General features: G+C 34.0%; 2 protein-coding genes across 2 annotated transcripts; both read right to left on the minus strand.

Moving 5' to 3' along the window:
• Window positions 1-234: 234 nt before the first annotated feature.
• On the minus strand, window positions 235-1646 carry LOC149153708 (putative linoleate 9S-lipoxygenase 5). The gene is made up of 5 exons (XM_089443900.1): window positions 1537-1646; window positions 1093-1421; window positions 895-980; window positions 644-751; window positions 235-537 (listed from the first exon to the last, which is right to left on the minus strand). The coding sequence occupies exons 1-5, from the start codon at window positions 1644-1646 to the stop codon at window positions 235-237; spliced, it is 936 nt and encodes a 311-aa protein (XP_089300026.1).
• LOC149153709 (linoleate 9S-lipoxygenase 1-like) lies at window positions 1503-2453 on the minus strand. The gene is made up of 2 exons (XM_089437908.1): window positions 2208-2453; window positions 1503-2109 (listed from the first exon to the last, which is right to left on the minus strand). Exons 1-2 carry the CDS (start codon window positions 2401-2403, stop codon window positions 1814-1816), a joined length of 492 nt encoding a protein of 163 aa, XP_089294034.1. The 5' UTR covers window positions 2404-2453; the 3' UTR covers window positions 1503-1813.
• Window positions 2454-18470: the final 16017 nt, after the last annotated feature.

Here is an 18470-nt window from a genome sequence, read left to right on the forward strand (position 1 = left end):
GAGTTTGGCGAGCCAGAGCATTGATGTTCATGGTGTCCCGGAAATGGGGGTCAGTAGCTTATATACATGGGATGCATCACACTCAGCTGTCTGCTGGTAGCGATGACAAATGGCTCCGTGACTGCGTGAGTCTTAAGCCTGAAAAAGTCCGACCATTAGTTAGTCGGGACACCTTGTACAATGGTATTGTAAAATACTTGAGAAAATTTGCATATAATGGTGTCTAATTAGATTTTACCAGTGGCTGAAAACCTGATGATAACCAGTATCATTAACGGTGACGTAGGCATTGGCGAGTTGCCATAGAGCTCCTTGAGCGCCTTCCTCCGCGGGAGTGAATACCTTCCCAACACTTTCCCGATTTTCTGAAGGGGGTAGGCTCAGCTCGATTGCAACTGGCCTTAATGTGCCATCCTTGTTAAAGAAGAGAATTGTGCGAGAAGTATATATCTTTCTAGACAGAGCATTTATTCGGTTAAGATAAGGCAGGAAGACATCATGATGGTCCAGAATGAACAGCTTGTTGTAGTCTAGAGCCTGAAAACATCATATCGATCTTTGAATAAATGAATTTCTCCGCAGATGAAAAGAGTTAGACATGAGTAGATTTAAATTAAGCAACAAGCGCTGAGTTGGGTTATACCTGCTCCACTGTTAGCCCATCGAGATTCTTTTCTATATGTGAAGTGGTAATAGAACTGATTTCAGGACCATACATCTCCGTGTCCAATTTACTTGTTGGGGGGAAACTCTGTCAATTTTAATCAGTCATAACATTAAAACTATGTACAGAGTACGCGTAATTGAAATTCAAGCGATTTTCATGAGTTTTCTATGCCCTGATCTTGACGGGCCTCCAACATTTATACGAAAATAGAGGGAGGGGCTAATTACTTGGACTCTCTGTATAACCACTGGATCTTCACCAGCCAACATTTGGCGCGCGAACTCCTCGTCTTTTCTCCGTGCAAATTCGTCTTCTGCGTCCATTAATTCCAGTTCCATGAAATTAAGTTATACAGAATATGGTAGAAATACAGAAAGTGGTAGAATAAGAAAATGCAGAGATGTCTTTAGACAAGAAATACTCACTGGCAATAACCTGAGGAAGGGGATACTTGAGCAATTTTTGGCCATCTGTTTTGAGGAACTGCTGGATGAGTTCAAGAGGAACGAGATTCTTTGCACCGTCGAATAGAGATTCTTTGGATGAGTCAGGTAGTTTTATCCCATCGGAGTAGAGCTTCTGAATGCGTTCAAAGGAGTCGAATTCATTGGAGGTTGAATCGAAGAGCGATTTGAGGTCTGGCACCAGGATTTGGGCAACGGCCTTGAGGGAATAGGCCAAGAAATCAGACAATTTCAGATGCCCAAAACGTTCATCTCGTGGAACGTAGATGTCGAAACTCATGCCCACTGCCCTGTACATAAATGGACATTGAATTGTTGTATGAATGCGCAATAAAACTAATCTCACATGTCTTTGTACGTGGACGGCCCTTTCTGCCCCTCCGAGGGTATGGAAAATGTGGAGACCCTCCCAACACTGGCCGGCTGAGCTCCATTTTCTTGTCTGGATCTCCAAGATCATTATACAAATCGTAGGCATACACTCTGTCCCACTCCTTCCTCTCAGTCTCCGCCATTCCGTTGTATTCTCCTCTTAGGTTTATCAGCTCCTCCTCCCTCAGTTTTTTGAGAGCAGGAGGACTATTAACAGGGAGATAGCTCTGCATAATACATACATAATGACGCAGTTAGTAGCCTATAAACTCGTTTCCTAATCAAAACATTATGCCCTATCTGAGATGAATCACATATTTACCCGGTTAGAGAAAAAAATGCGGGTTCTATTGTATTTAGGCGCGGCATACACCCAAGAGTTGCAGTCGAAGTGAACATTGGCATGACCAGGAACTTCAAGAGTTTGTGAGATGAGGAAGAACTCGTGATGATGCGAATTACTGATGAGGAATGCTCCGGGAGTTCCAAAGTTGGAGTCCCAATCGAACTCGATTCTATATTTGGTATGGCCAGCGACCAGCCCTTCGGGATTAGAGATCCAATTTTGGATAAGCGCACTCTTGCTCAACTTTCCAACTCCATTGCCTGAAGACGAAGAGGAATTTAGAGTTACAAAGAGTGAAAGTCAAGTTAAATCAATAAAAAGTGACTGAATTTATAATGAATAAAGAAACAGCACCCACATGAATCGATTGGAGATTCACTGACAAGCTGGAACGAGACTCCTGTGCCAACCAACTCGCTAACATTATCTGTGATGCCTGCGTTAAAATCGTTGAGATCCAAAACATTTTTCTTCTGTATGACCTTAAATCCTTTAATCTTCTGCTCTGCAGACTCGGGTTGGGCAGCTTGAAGGAGCTCTTGGGATTTATCCATGGCGGTTTTCGTTGGCTGTAAGATGCACGTAAAAATGGAAGAGCGTGGAGAGAGGGTAATGGAAGCAGAGATTTAGGAGAGGAGAGGAGAGTATAATATGAGATTGGTGAAGAATCGATATCAACTTTATAGTCGCAGCAATGCGTCTAATGGTGTTCTTTACCACGTCGAAATTGCAATTGATGTCTTTGTATGGGCAATTGATGTGTGGAAGGGGAACGGGAATACGTATTTGTATATGCAAAGGTTTCAACTTTCAGTAAATCATGCATTTGGAAAGCGGCAGTATGAATTTTCTTCGAATTCCGTGCCACAGCACGGACTTGACCGAGTGCCGTAGGAAGCCTCGTGACTTAGGAAAGCCTCATGACTTTACTTCCCATTTGACTATGGAACAACCTCATGACTCTGAAAGAAATTGCGTGGTAGGTTCACATAAGGTGTAAATATTAAAAAGGAATATTAAAAAGGATTGACATGATATGGTTCACGAACCGAGGATTACAGTCTGGAACTAAATTCGAAGTGTAGAGCTAAACTTGGGAGACGTGTATTAGATAACCATTGAATACAGTATTTTTTAAAGTTCGAAATGAAATAAATTAAAAGAGAGTCCTGCAGTTTTTGGACATTCTGTAGGCTAACTATTTTCTCGCGTTTTGATGTCAAGTTGGTGATGAAAACTTTTTCTTGTTTCCGAGTATGGAATTATGCCACGTTCACATGATCTAACATTACGAACAAACGAACAAAATTATTAATTTAGATATTAACAATTCATCATATTGATCGTGAATTTCATTACATTGATTGTCAATGCTTTTAGAATTAACCAATATCGTTGATTATTTATATGAAAAGATTAAAAAAAAATATTAATGTGTAAATAAAATTATAATAATTTCAATGGATGTTTTCCTGGGTGGTTGGAGGGTTTAATAATAACCTTCTCACTGGGGTTCCAATCGCATATGTTACCTGATAAGTTGTGTCATTGCAAACATATGTAGACATGATGTAATTGATGGGATATATAAAACACGCTTCCAGCGCTTGCACCTTTTTTGAATTTTTTTTTTTTTTATTAATTTAGATATTAATAATTCATTACATTGATTATGAATTTCATCATATTGATTGTCAATGGGTTTAGAATCAAGATAAGTCGTGTCATTGTAACCATATGTAAACATGATGTAATTGATGCGATATATGAAACACGCTTCTTCCAGAGGTTGCACCCTTTAAAACAAAAAAACAAAATTATTAATTTAGATATCAATAATTCATTACATTAATTATGACTTTCATCATATTGATTATCAATGGGTTTAGAATCAAGATAAGTTGCGTCATCGCAACCATATGTAAACATGATGTAATTGATGGGATATATGAAACACGTCATGATGTAATTGATGCGATATATGAAACACGCCCTTTAAAACAAAAAAACAAAATTATTAATTTAGATATCAATAATTCATTACATTAATTATGAATTTCATCATACTGATTGTCAATGGGTTTAGAATCAAGATAAGTTGAGTCATCGCAACCATATGTAAACATGATGTAATTGATGGGATATATAAAACAAGTTTCTTAAGGGGTTGCATCATTTAAAAAAAAGAACAAAATTGTTAATTTAGATATCAATAATTCATTACATTGATTATGAATTTCATCATATTGATTGTCAATGGGCTTAGAATCAAGATAAATTGAGTCATCCCAACCATATGTAAACATGATCTAATCAAGATAAGTTGAATCATCCCAACCATATGTAAACATGATCTAATTGATGGGATATATGAAACACCCTTCTTCCAAGGGTTGCATCCTTTAAAAAAACAAAATTATTAATTTAGATATCAATAATTCATTACATTGAGTATGAATTTCATCGTATTGATTGTCAATGGGTTTAGAATCAACCAATATCCTTGATTATTAATATGAAAAGATTAAAAAAATATTAATGTGTAAACAAAATTATTAATTTAGATATCAATTAATTATTAATTTAGATATCAATAATTCATTACATTGATTGTGAATATATTTAGAACTAATCAATATAGTTCAATTATTAAAATAAAAAAATAAAAAAAATATTAATATGTGAACATTATTTAACATTAGAACGAACAGAATTATTAATTTAGATATTTCTCTCTAGATTCATTATATTGATTGCCAATATAATATAATTTATTATTAGTAAAAAAAAAAAGAAAAATACCAATATGGTTCATAAAAAATCATCAATATAAAAAAATAAAAATAAAAATTATTAATTATATTGATTGCGAATATAATATAATTTATTCTTAATAAAAAAAACACCAATGTGGTTCATAAAAAAATTAGAAGAAATCCAGCCATTAATTAATTAAAACATCCCTTTTAAATCAGATTTGTTCAACGCCATATGTTCCATATCATAATATTCTCAATTTTGTCATTTCCAAAAAACAAAAAAGGTTATAAGATACTTTTATACGGTTTAAGGTAAGCTTTTCCAATATAAATGGACTATAAAATTAAAGAGAAATAGATTAGTTTAAATTTACGATTTATTAAAATAAAGCAATTTATAATATTATTTTGAGTTGATAGATTATATATTAAAATAATATAAAAAATAATAATTATTTATTTAAATAATTAATATTTTTAATATTAAATATTGAATTGTTTTATATTTTATTTTATTGTTTTGATAAACATTTTACAATTCAGTGTGTAAAGATGTTGTTATTTAATGTTATAATAAAAAATACTTAAAAAACAAATTTAAAATAATAGTAGTATTAGAAAAACAATGTCGACTATTATTGAAAGTAAATATCAACTATAATTGAAAATAAAGACAAAAAAAGGCTTTAATATTAAAGAGATATGTAATACCTTCACTACCTAATATATTTGAAAGATGTCATACAAATATAATATAATTGATATTACATGATATGTAATTCATTCTATATTTGATTAGCATGTAATAGTTAAAATAAATATATTTTATTTTATTGTTTTGATAGACATTTTACAATTTAGGGTGAAGAAGATGTTGTCATTTAATGTTATAATAAAAAATAATTAAAAAACAAATTTAAAATAATAGTAGTACTAAAAAAAACAATGTCAACCATTATTGAAAGTAAATGTCAACTATAATTGAAAATGAAGACAAAGAAACGCTTTTTAATATTAAAGAGATATGTAATGTAATACCTTCACTACTTAATATAGACTTGAAAGATGCCATACAAATATAATATAATCGATATTACATGATATGTAATTCATTCAATATTTGATTAGCATGTAATAGTTTATATATATATATATATATATATATATATATATATATATATATATATATATATTTTATTGTTTAGATAGACATTTTACAATTTAACGTGAAGAAGTTATAATAAAAAAATACTTAAAAAAAAAATTTAAAATAATAGTAGTACTAAAAAACAATGTCAACTATTATTGAATGTAAATGTCAACTATAATTGAAAATGAAGACAAAAAAAAGCTTTTTAATATTAAAGAGATATGTAATACCTTCACTACTTAATATAGACTTGAAAGATGCCATACAAATATAATATAATTGATATTACATGATATGTAATTCATTCTATATTTGATTAGCATGTAATAGTTAAAATAAATATATTTTATTTTATTGTTTTGATAGACGTTTTACAATTTAGCGTGAAGAAGATGTTTTCATTTAATGTTATAATAAAAAATACTTAAAAAACAAATTTAAAATAATAGTAGTGCTAAACAAAATCAATGTCAAACTATTATTGAAAGTAAATGTCAACTATAATTGAAAATGAAGATAAAAAAAGGATTTTTAATATTAAAGAGATATGTAATACCTTCACTACTTAATATAGGCTTGAAAGAAGCCATACAAATATAATGTAATTGATATTACATGATATGTAATTCATTCTATATTTGATTAGGAGGTAATAGTTAAAATAAATATATTTTATTTTATTGTTTTGATAGACACTTTACAATTTAGCGTGAAGAAGATGTTGTCATTTAATGTTATAATAGAAAATACTTAAAAAAACAAATGTAAAATAATAGTAGTACTAAAAAAAAACAATGGCAACTATTATTGAAAAAGTCAACTATAATTGAAAATGAAGACAAAAATAGGCTTTTTAAATTGAAAATGAAGACAAAAATAGGCTTTTTAATATTAAAGAGATATGTAATACCTTCACTACTTAATATAGACTTGAAAGATGCCATACAAATATAATATAATTGATATTACATGATATGTAATTCATTCTATATTTGATTAACATGTAATAGTTAAATAAATATATTTTATTTTATTGTTTTGATAGACATTTTACAATTTAGCGTGAAGAAGAAGTTGTCATTTAATTTTATAATAAAAAATACTTAAAAAACAAATTTAAAATAATAGTAGTACTAAAAAAGATCAATGTCAACGATTATTGAAAGTAAATGTCAACTATAATTGAAAATGAAGACAAAAAAAAGGCTTTTTAATATTAAAGAGATATATAATACCTTCACTACTTAATATAGACTTGAAAGATGCCATACAAATATAATATAATTGATATCACATGATATGTAATTCATTCTATATTTGATTAACATGTAATAATTAAAATAAATATATTTTATTTTATTGTTTGGATAGACATTTTACAATTTAGTGTGAAGAAGATGTTGTCATTTAATGTTATAATAAAAAATACTTCAAAACAAATTTAAAATAATAGTAAAACTAAAAAAATCAATGTCAACTATTATTGAAAGTAAATGTAAACTATAATTGAAAATGAAGACAAAAAAAAGATTTTTAATATTAAAGAGATATGTAATACCTTCACTACTTAATATAGACTTGAAAGAAGCCATACAAATATAATATAATTGATATTACATGATATGTAATTCATTCTGTATTTGATTAGCATGTAATAGTTAAAGTAAATATATTTTATTTTATTGTTTTGATGGGCATTTTACAATTTAGCGTGAAGAAGATGTTGTCATTTAATGTTATAATAGGAAATACTTAAAAACAAATTTAAAATAATAGTAGTACTAAAAATAACAATGTCAACTATTATTGAAAAAGTCAACTATAATTGAAAATGAAGACAAAAAAGGCTTTTTAATATTAAAGAGATATTTAATACCTTCGCTACTTAATATAGACTTGAACGATGCCATACAAATATAATATAATTGATATTACATGATATGTAATTCATTCTATATTTGATTAACATGTAATAGTTAAAATAAATATATTTTATTTTATTGTTTTGATAGACATTTTACAATTTAGTGTGAAGAAGAAGTTGTCATTTAATGTTCATAATAAAAAATACTTAAAAAACAAATTTAAAATAATAGTATTACTAAAAAAGATCAATGTCAACTATTATTGAAAGTAAATGTCAACTATAGTTGAATATGAAGACAAAAAATGGCTTTTTAATATTAAAGAGATATGTAATACCTTCACTACTTAATATAGACTTGAAAGATGCCATACAAATATAATATAATTGATATTACATGATATGTAATTCATTCTATATTTGATTAGCATGTAATAGTTAAAATAAATATATTTTATTTTATTGTTTTGATAGACATTTTACAATTTAGCGTGAAGAAGATGTTGTTATTTAATGTTATAATAAAAAATACTTGAAAAACAAATTTAAAATAATAGTAGTACTAAAAAAAAAATGTCAACTATTATTGAAAGTAAATGTCAACTATAATTGAAAATGAAGACAAAAAAAGACTTTTTATTATTAAAGAGATATGTAATACCTTCACTACTTAATATAGACTTGAAAGATGTCATACAAATATAATATAATTGATATTACATGATATGTAATTCATTCTATATTTGATTAGCATGTAATAGTTAAAATAAAAATATATTCATAACCAAAAAAAACTATTGTTAGTGATAAATAAAATATTTTAATGTCCATATTAAATAATATTATTTTATATCAATTATATATATAAAACAAAGTAATTTAAATTTTTAAAAATCTTATATTTTCATTTTTCATGGTAAGAGTTGTATTCTTAATATAAAATTGATCTATAACATTTAAAAAATATTAACAACATCAAAATGTTATGTATACATAGAGAGCATTTTTTCTTCTTCTATTAATCGATTATTCAAAGAGATTTATAATTTACTCATTTACATTTCATATATATATAACTAACATTTTTATATATATATATATATATATATATATATATATATATATATATATATATATATTTCAATTAATCTCTTTCTTTAAATTAAAGTGTTCCCACTATAAATGCCCAAGTATTATTAGTTAAAACTGAAATAAATTAAAGTGTAGTCTTCCAATTTTTGGACATTTTCTAGGCTAACTATTTTCTAGTGTTTTGATCTCAAATTGAAATGAAATGAAATGCTATCTTAACGTCATTGAGGCTAAAAATAGTCTATGGGACCACCAACTCCCTCTTTTTTCGCCTTTTGCAACTCAATCATTTTCTTATTCAAATTGACGATGAGTTTACCCAACCTTCCAACAATCCCCTCACTGAAAAGACAATGCAAAGAAACCGATGCTAACATATTCTCATAACTTTCTCTGATGTCTTTGAACGCATCGCATTCCAAAATGAAATGCTTTTCCGATTCCACTACCCCAAACGTGCAAAATGTATACACCCGTTCTTCCCAAGATTATTTAGGCCTTTTCCACCATCATATTTCACACCGAAGTTGATCCGAGTTGGTTCTTAATTGATCCATAAGAACCTTTTCCATCCACCGAATGTTAGCTCCAATGTACTCTTTTTGTTGGATATCACTTGTAAAGTTGAATTCCTCAATGTAGTACTTCGTCTTTCTACCCAACTCTTTTCCCCATACTCATTTACGAAACTTCTCCATAACAAAATTCTTTAGCTCCTTGTTATTTGTGGGACAAGCATTGAGGTAGATATTCCATTTTTTCATCCATGCGTAGTTTTGTCTCATCCATGTTTTCTTTCTTTCACTCATGCCTTCATTGAAGATAAAATTAGGCCATCTACCTACTCCTATTTGCGCAATTCTTTTTAGATATCTTATGAGCCGCACCATAGCAATTGCTTCGATGGGATTTACTTACGTTTCACTCGACATTATCTCATAAGGTACCGAACTTTTTATTTTGAACTTGCTCATGATCAAGCGTTTTTGGATTTTCTCAATTTGTTTCCATTTTGAGACAGGGTGCTTCTAGCCCACAATTCACACCCATATATCATCAATAGACAAACTAGGAGTCCAAAAAACACTTTAATTTTTTCCAATCCCATAACTCCTCTCTACATCTATTTTGAAGAGCATATAATGCTTTCCACCCTCCTAAAATTATCTTCTTTCTGTAGTCCTCCCAATTAAGTTTATTGTTGAAATCAATCTTGGGGTACTTGTACACATTTTCTTCCTCAAGAATGTCTCCTTCAAAGAAGAACGTATGTTCGCTTAACTTCCTTTTATTATATAAAATAATTATTTTGGTCTAGCTAGTATTGACTTGCATCCCCACTTCTCTACAAAAATGCTCAAGCGCATATAGGTGCATCTGCAATCTGTGGACCGATTTTGTTGAAAATAGCAACAAGAAATGCTAAAAATAGCATTACTATAGATAGCATTTCGAGATACATTCCAATTTTAATTAGTCCCTAAATTAAAATTTGAATTTGAGCTCAGTTGTTGTTTGTAAAATAATTAATTAATTCATCTTGAGTTAATTAGTTGGAGAAAATCAAACATGAAGTCTATGTGAAGACATGCAACAGTTATACCTTTGATTGAGGAAGTTATCCCTTAATTAAGGAGATTAGGATGAGTTGTACTTTGAGTTGTAATTAGTTAGCTCAGTTAACTGAGTTAATTCTAGTTAGATTAGTTCCAACAATTTGTGGAACTGATTGTGAGTTCAGTTAGTCAATGCATGCATGGATGCAACTAGTGTACTTCAAATAAATGAATATTCTCTCATAAATAACTCATGCATGTCAGTTCAGACAGAGACCCAGTTGAGATTAAAGGATGGGACAGTGTACTATCAATTGCAGGAATATTCCCATGAGGATATCTCTTGCATGCAGAAGGAATTCTTTCGTTGAGGATTGCGCAGTTATTTCAGAGGTTAGTGAGCAGTGTGTGAGGTAATTACACATAGGTGGCAGCTTGAGGACCTAGGAGAAACTACGCAAGGAAATAGGAGGCTTAGAGGGCAGAGGAAAGGCATATGTGTTTTCTATTCTGTCTATGAGCAGCAATGAGGGATTGTACTGAGAGTTGGATAGCTTGTAAGCTAAAGATTTGTATAATGATGAGATATTTCCACTTGTATGATAATACAGATAGCATGGTTTTTAGTTGAGGCTTTCCCCAGAGTATTCTTCTGTGATCATGTGATTGATTTCTTCTTCATCTGTTATATGTGTTTTATTTGATCTTGCTCAAAATTGATTAAGCTTCCACAAGTTTGTTTGTAGAAGTAAATCAAGTCTTTTGCGTTAGTATATTGCATTATCAGGTGATCTATAGTGAGAATTTCTACAAATTTAGAAATCAATACAAGATCATCAACATATAAAAGAAGCTTTATCACAATCTTCCCCAATCGAACACCATCTCCACCTTGCATATTTAGCCACTCTTCCAGTTTATCAATATATAAACCAAAAAGAGTAGGGGATAGAGAGAATCATTGCTTGACTCCAATGTGACTTCTAAACCTTTTTGAAATACCCGCTGAGGTTCTAATTTTGACTTTCACCTCTTCATAAAGTCTATGGACAACAACTCTATAATGCAAAGGAATTTCAAGTTCTTCCACTCTACGTCACAACTTATCTCTAGGGATTGTGTCAAATTCCTTCTTGAAGTCAACAAAGCAGCATAATACTTTTTCTTTGTCCCCCCAAACCTTTTCAATAATGTGTCTCAATATGATACCATGGTCTGTTGTATAATGCTTCGGCGTAAAACTTGCTTGTGCTTTTGCCCTATTTTCTTTTACTTCTTCCCACTTAATGATTCTATTTTCTACCATGCTGCTGAAAAGATTTGCAAACAAATGATTGATCATAATGGTTCTATAATTGGAAGGATTATTAATGTCTCCACTTTTACAAAGAGGTATTGTTAGAGTTTTCCAGTCTCTTGGGAATCCTTGTTGAATGATGTTGTTGAATATTTCCATGATGTGCAGTGTAGGAGTGTTCATTCCCCATTTTAGATACTCTTCTTGAAGTTCAACCAAGTCCTTTTCCTTTCTTGTTTTTAGCTTCTTAATTCTAATCTCCACCTCCTGTAACTTGAAGAGCTTCATAGTTGTGTTGATCCTAGGGAGAGGATTAGCCTTTGATTCTTTCTCATAGAGTTGTCTTGCATGTTAAAACCATTGATTGGATGTAATATTATTTTTGATTTGCTTCTTCCTTGGTTGAAGTTCCTGCTAGAAACGATTTGGGTTATTCTTTCCTAGATATATTAACTGTTATAGCCTTGTTTGCATGAAATCATCTTCTTTCCTTTTTAGTATCTTCTTATATAAATTTATATTCATCTTCTCCTTGCATGTCTTTTTCAAGGTTTTCCATGTCATTTTGCATTCCTCATCGAACCAAGAATTTACAGGAAAACAATTTGATTTTGATTTCCTATTTTTTACTCTTTTTCACTTCTCAAGTGCACTTTGAATTATATTCGTTAACTCATGATATTTGAAGCTTTGGAAACCAGTGTTCTCCTTATAATATCTCTAGCATTGTCTTGAATATAGTAAAATTTTCTTATGTTAGAAGAATTTTTCCCCTTAGTAATGATTGTCAAGACCATTAGGTTTTCTTCCTATGTTGTATTTTTTTCTAACCATGATAAATTTATATAAATTGGATTATGGTTTGATTTTAAGTCCCAAGTATGCTCTCCAATCGTAACTTCATCTATCGTTTTTATCAATATTTGTGAACAAATCACATAGTCAACGACACTTACCTCGTTATACATGTTGCAAGTGAATTTCTCAGACCTTTTCCATCTCTCTAGACCATTGCAAATAACTAAGTTGAAAGCAGCACACAATGTAAGCAACTCCTCTCCAAAACATCTTCAGTGAGCCAAATAGGATTGTGATCCTCTTTGCAACAAAAAATACTAGCTTTGTTGGGTTGTGTTATATTCTTTCCACGACTACCCCACGTGCAGGGGGGTCATGGGGGGGTGGTAGCCATGGAAAATTTTAGGCACTAATCTTTGTTGGCTTGTGTGGGCCTGACCCAGGTTCAGAGGTGATTTAGCCAAGCAAATCCTGGTACTACTGGCCCTTTCCGCAATAGTCCACGGAGCGTGGATTAAGGTCTCACCCAAAGTAGTATGGGAGGGTGGTAGAACCAGGTTTCCACACCCTGGGGATGTCTGATGAGCTTCTGGAGGTCCGCGGTTTGACCCTGCGCACATGTCACTACGCACACCTGTTAGTCCCTCGCAACCTGTGATGCTACTTCCGTGCAACCCTACTCAGGGTGCGACCCGTATTATACCCAAGTTCCTTGCTATTTAATCTGTTATCACCCAATTACTCAACTTACTTGTGTAATACTAGTGCTAATTAACAACATACACATCAATCATATCAATGCACATGATAAGCAAAACAATATAAATGTAAAGAAGGAAATACACAAGAAGATACACAGAAATTGGAAACAACTTCTCTTTATTATTCTTCAATCAGATTACAGACTCGACACGCCCTGCGCACTCAGCTGCAGGGGTCCGTGCACTCAGCTGTGGACTCTATTGGGCCTCTGCGCACTTAGCTGTAGAGCCTCTTCTTACTACTACGACCCAATACACTTAGACTCTTACTCTATGCTTGAACCATGCGTATTCATCTATCTCTCCAATTTGCTCTCCTTACAAATTAGAGGCTCGCTCTATTTATACAATCCCGTGGTCCACAGACCATGGGTAGGCCGACATGACATTACATTACTTTACAATACTTAGGGTGGACAACCCTATGACTCATCCTATACTTCACGCTCCACGCCCATAATTCGCTGAGTCTTACAATAAATTTGACCAAAACTTTGGCTTTGAGCCCAAAACATGTTGTGGGGGGATTCCATGCCTAACAAGCTCCCAACACAATCATTGTGACTCGTCCCAAGTCACTCTTTTGGTGCGGCGATCTTGGCGCGGAGCCCCTCCAACTAGTCTCATACTGCTCGGAGGTCCGCAACGCACTATTCTGCGGTTTACTGGACCTGCTGCATGCGCTCTTCCGATGCTTCTTTGTGAGGATCAACTGCCTGCCTTAGCACGTAGAGTCCCTACATTTGTGCAAGCTTGCCCTCAATATCTGCCGTAATGGTGAAGGCCTCATCAATCCATGGTTGGACGTGCACTTTGAGAAGTGCCTATTTCTATCTTGCGGCATCCACCTGCTCTTTCAGTGCCCTTGCTTGTTGCATCTTTTCTAGCCGTTGAGTGAGGATGACTGTCTGCGCAATTCCCCTTACATTATCGTACTGCTCCTAAAGCACACGCACCTCTGTTTCCAGGCATTGTATGTTGGGTCCTCCTATAAGGATGTGAGTACGCCAAAGGCTTGGTCCAACATACCAGTACAATCCTGCATTGTTCGTCTAATTTCTTCCAATCCTATTTGAATAGTGCTAATGCGATTCTCTCTAACTTCCGGAGGAGTGGAAGGTTGCACCTTCAATCGCAGCTCGGTAATCTGGAGATTCAGCTCCAGCTGCATAAGCATTGTTTCCTTATGCGTGTTTTGGACTCCACTTGCCAGATAGTGGATCCACATCATTGTTGGTAGGTTTAGGGCGATGGACAACTCTAGGACTCGCTGGCACGCTTCATCAACTATCTACACGATCTGCTGGTTCTGTGACACCATTTCATCACGCTGCAAACTGAGTTGTTCGATGTTAATCTTTTTCTCATTCATCACCTGAATCGCGCAGCCCTCCCTGGCGTGGAGCTCTTCTTTTATGCCATCCTGTAGTTGGTAAAGTGTGTCTCACGGAAGGGCAGCCAAATTAAGGCCAAGTCCCTTGATCCTGCCCACCGCGGCTTTGTCTTCCTCATTCTCCGCTGTCAGCGCTCCTTCCGGTAGCACTATGGTGTTGGCCATCTTTGCACGTAGTAGCTGCTCCACTGCGTTGTAGGTGGCTACAGTTCCTTCCTGTGGGGGCCGCACCTGTAGTTCCTATAGTTACGGCCTTAGGGCCCCCAATAAAATATGCTGCTCTGACATGGCTTCCTAGAACACTTCCTTGGTGACCTCGCAAACCGTGTCACCGATGTCATAAAGGTCACCTTCTGTTAACGTGATCGGGTCGATGGCCAATTTGGAGGCCTTGACCTTTTTCTGTGGACCCGATCTCTCTATGATGCACGACCTTTTCAGCTGGCTGGAAGTTGTGCCTGGGCCCATGCCTTCTTCTGCGAGGTCTATGTCCTCTGCTCCCTATCCTGTAGACAAGTCTTGGCCCTCCTCGTCTTGCGTTTGTGGAGCACTAGAAAGGTATGTTTTTGACAAACAATTTAGTGACTTTTCAGTAACAATTGTAACCTTTTCTGCATCATGAACTCAAAGAAATAAAGAATTTTAATAGAATATGTGAGAATTAGTATGGAAAGCTTAATCGCTGATAATTGTCATCTTTCTATGCAGGAAAAGGTGGAAACGAAGAGCTTCTGTTCAAAAGGGAAAGACAAAGGAGGAATAACTGCTGTCCCTCTAGAAGGGAACCAGATGCAAACGAGATCGAACAGATCGAAGCAGAACGACCCAGGAAAGAAAGAAGGGTTACCAATTTGGCGGAACAGGGAAAGAAAAGTAAAGGATTAACGGCTTGGCGAATCATCCCGAGGGATCGTTGTTTTACTTATTTTTGTTACCTAGATATCTCTGCCATTACTTTTATAAAAAGGAACAACATCGTTAAGCAAAGGGACTTTTATGTAATTTTCAGTTTCAGACTAAACTTTGATCATCTACTCTCACTGAGACTTGGTTTACTGTACGTTTGTTGATGCGTTAATATAAAATACTTGGTGTTTATTTCATCTTTGCGTCTGGAGTAATCTAAGGCGGTGTACCATTGGAAGCTAAGGGCCCGGCTCCGAAGGACACTTGCTTTTGTATGATTATAACTTGATTTCTGCGTGGTTTGCTTATCTTTATTGCTCGGTAATCTGACATGTTTTTCATGTGCTATTCCATGCTCTGCTACGATTAATTCATTAATGGTTTCTTCAGGAAATTCATGTAGTGACTCTGTATTGTATGAGTGAATCTTTTCGGAGTTGATTGCATCTTATTAGTGTAAACCAACTATTTCTATTACAGAGCGTTTATACTGAATATTACTGTTATTGGATTCATTTGAAGTCCCAATTATTGGAATCCGAAAGTAATGTTATTCTATTTGGAAACATAGTCATATTCTCCTTAATCGTCAGATTACTATATTAGTGTGTTGTGTGTATATATGGTTGATTCTTGTTGTTCCATAATTCATCAGTGAGTTTTGTTCCATAAAGTAAATTCCATCCAATTTTCCTTAAGAGAGAAGATTGCTATTTTATTGCAGAATGTGAGTTTGGTTCAATAGAGCAAGTTTAGTTCTGACTCGCGAGACTTAGTTTATTTGATTGTTGTTCCATTTACTGCTGTTCCATTTTAGACTTGCTGTTCCATTTCCTATTTGCTGTTCCATTTTACTTTCTGTCGTTCCATTTACTTACATTTGCTGCTTTGGTGTGAGAGAAGGTCTAAGGTTGTAGTGAGCCTCAGCAGTCGCTGCCTAGCTCCCAAACCTATGGTCCATGCTCTAATTTCCTTTCCATAAGTTTCTAGAGGGATGGGTTATCGCTTCCGCACCCTTGACTGATAAACTGCCTTGTGTGATTTTATTCTGTTAGAGTAATTTAGTCATAGTTTAGCATCTGTTTACTCTTGTATTTTCTGAACACTGTACTACTAAGCATTACTCTGACGAATAGCCTCGGATTGAGATACTCTTTGCAATAACAAAGCGTTCCCGGATTGACTTATTAATGTGGAATAACTAGAGGTGAAAGAGACCCTTGTTACAGCTCTACATTTTGGCGCCGTTGCCGGGGAAAGAGTATAGCCATTTGTCTTTTACAGAAGAGTGTACGAATCTGCTAGGGGAGAGTTGGACTTTAAAAACGAAAGGTAAGAACCTACATACGGAGCATGTAAAAGCCCTACTCCACCGTTTGCTTTCCTAGTAGAATTGTTGGTTGAACAGGATTTAGTAGTTTATTAGAGTGCATGACTAAGCAGAAAAAGCCAGAAAAGAATATTAAACCTCCATTTAAACCGGAAAAAGCCAAAGGGCCGGTGACCCTTGGCCGAACAACCTTCATAGACGAAATCTATAAGAGAACTGAATCTCAGCCATCCGTAGGCCCCAGGAAAATCAATTCTAAACAGCCTACTAGCTCCCTTTAGGCCACAGGATCACCATCTGTAGCCTTCGCTGAGGTGCATAGTCAGACTGATGAACAAGACTTTCAAGAAATTGAAAATTCTATTCCAGAACGACTGCAGGAAGGGAATCTAAGCAATCTTTGTGAAGGAGAAGGGGAAACAGGAGAAGTTGAGGAGCCAAGATCTCCTCCGAGGATAATTCAGCCATTAAATAGCCCAGACAAAGGGAGCGCTGCAAAAATCATTATTGGGGGAATTCAATCTCCTCAAACAACAGGTACTTTCATTATTCCAGACAAAGGAAGTGCTACTAAAACAATCCCTGTCAAGGTCGTTCCTTCTCAGCCTAGGAATACCCTCCTAGAAATCCCAGAAGGTTATTGGCACATATTCGATCCCATGGTGCAGAATCAGCCACATACTCAAACTTCTACATTACAATATCCTATAGTGGATTCCGCAGCAAATGCTCCTATGAAAGCAATTCCCCTTCAACACATTCCTACATTTCACGGACTTACATCAGAGGACCCCGATGCATTCTTATTTGAATTTGATGTGCTATGTAGGGGATATGATTCCACCATTGACCCCTAGAAATTAAAATTGTTCCCCTCCACTTTGAAAGGGGCAGCTTTAAGATGGTTTATGGGTTTAGGTGGTGGAGTTATAAATAACTGGGAGCAAATGAAAGAATCTTTCCTAAAGAAATATCAAGATTACTGTAGGTCTAGAGAACTGAAAGATGAAATATTTCAGATGATAGCTAGACCAAATGAAACATTAGAAGAATATGTAGAACGTTTTCAGTATAATTCACAAAGATCTCCCTATGCATCACTACCTCTGCTTGATAATGTGTTAAAAACTGCACTGATCAGAGGCATGAAGGAACAATGGATTGAAACATTAAATATCATGGGAAAAGGGGATATTTATCAAGAGAATTTTGCTGACATCATTGATTTATGTATCAGGAGCTTGAGAGGCAGCACAAGGATAAAACCAACAGAATATGATCAGTTTGTCAGAGATAAAAAAATATCAACAGAAGGAGTAACGCGTGTAGAACTTGGAAATTTATTAGAAAATTTTAAAATTGATATTCTGGGGACATTAACTACACAACTTGATATTGTGCAGGCTAAACAGAATCAGATGGAGGCAGAACAGAATTTGGCGAGACGAAAAAATAGCCACAAGGAATGTCCACTGGATGCAGTTCAAACATGTGCTATCTGTACAAAAGATCACCTTACTGAGAGCTGCCCCTCACTTCCTGGATTGAAGGCAGTATATAAGGAAGCGGAAGAAGAACCAGAATCAGCATACTTCATTAACCAGCGTCGCCAATGGCAACCAAGGAAATCGGATATGTTTTCAGACCCAAATTCTTCTTTCCAGCCTCCGCAGTATAATGCTCAGCAATATAGTATGTGGCAAAACCAATCTCAA

The sequence above is a fragment of the Pinus tabuliformis genome, chromosome 9, assembly GCF_031772625.1.
Source record: "Pinus tabuliformis cultivar Carrire ecotype Pingquan chromosome 9, CPIR1, whole genome shotgun sequence".
In the NCBI taxonomy this organism is placed as follows: Eukaryota; Viridiplantae; Streptophyta; class Pinopsida; order Pinales; family Pinaceae; genus Pinus; species Pinus tabuliformis.

What these genes read in the sequence shown, in the direction of transcription:
- LOC149153708 (XM_089443900.1), bottom strand. Translation starts at nt 1,646, where the DNA reads ATGGCGGAGACTGAGAGGAAGGAGTGGGACAGAGTGTATGCCTACGAT. An exon ending in TGGTTATACAGAGAGTCCAA is followed by an intron (nt 752 to 894) that starts GTAATTAGCCCC and finishes TAAAATTGACAG; the next exon opens with AGTTTCCCCCCAACAAGTAA. An exon ending in ATGGGCTAACAGTGGAGCAG is followed by an intron (nt 538 to 643) that starts GTATAACCCAAC and finishes TGATGTTTTCAG; the next exon opens with GCTCTAGACTACAACAAGCT.
- LOC149153709 (XM_089437908.1), bottom strand. Translation starts at nt 2,403, where the DNA reads ATGGATAAATCCCAAGAGCTCCTTCAAGCTGCCCAACCCGAGTCTGCA. An exon ending in TGAATCTCCAATCGATTCAT is followed by an intron (nt 2,110 to 2,207) that starts GTGGGTGCTGTT and finishes CTTCGTCTTCAG; the next exon opens with GCAATGGAGTTGGAAAGTTG.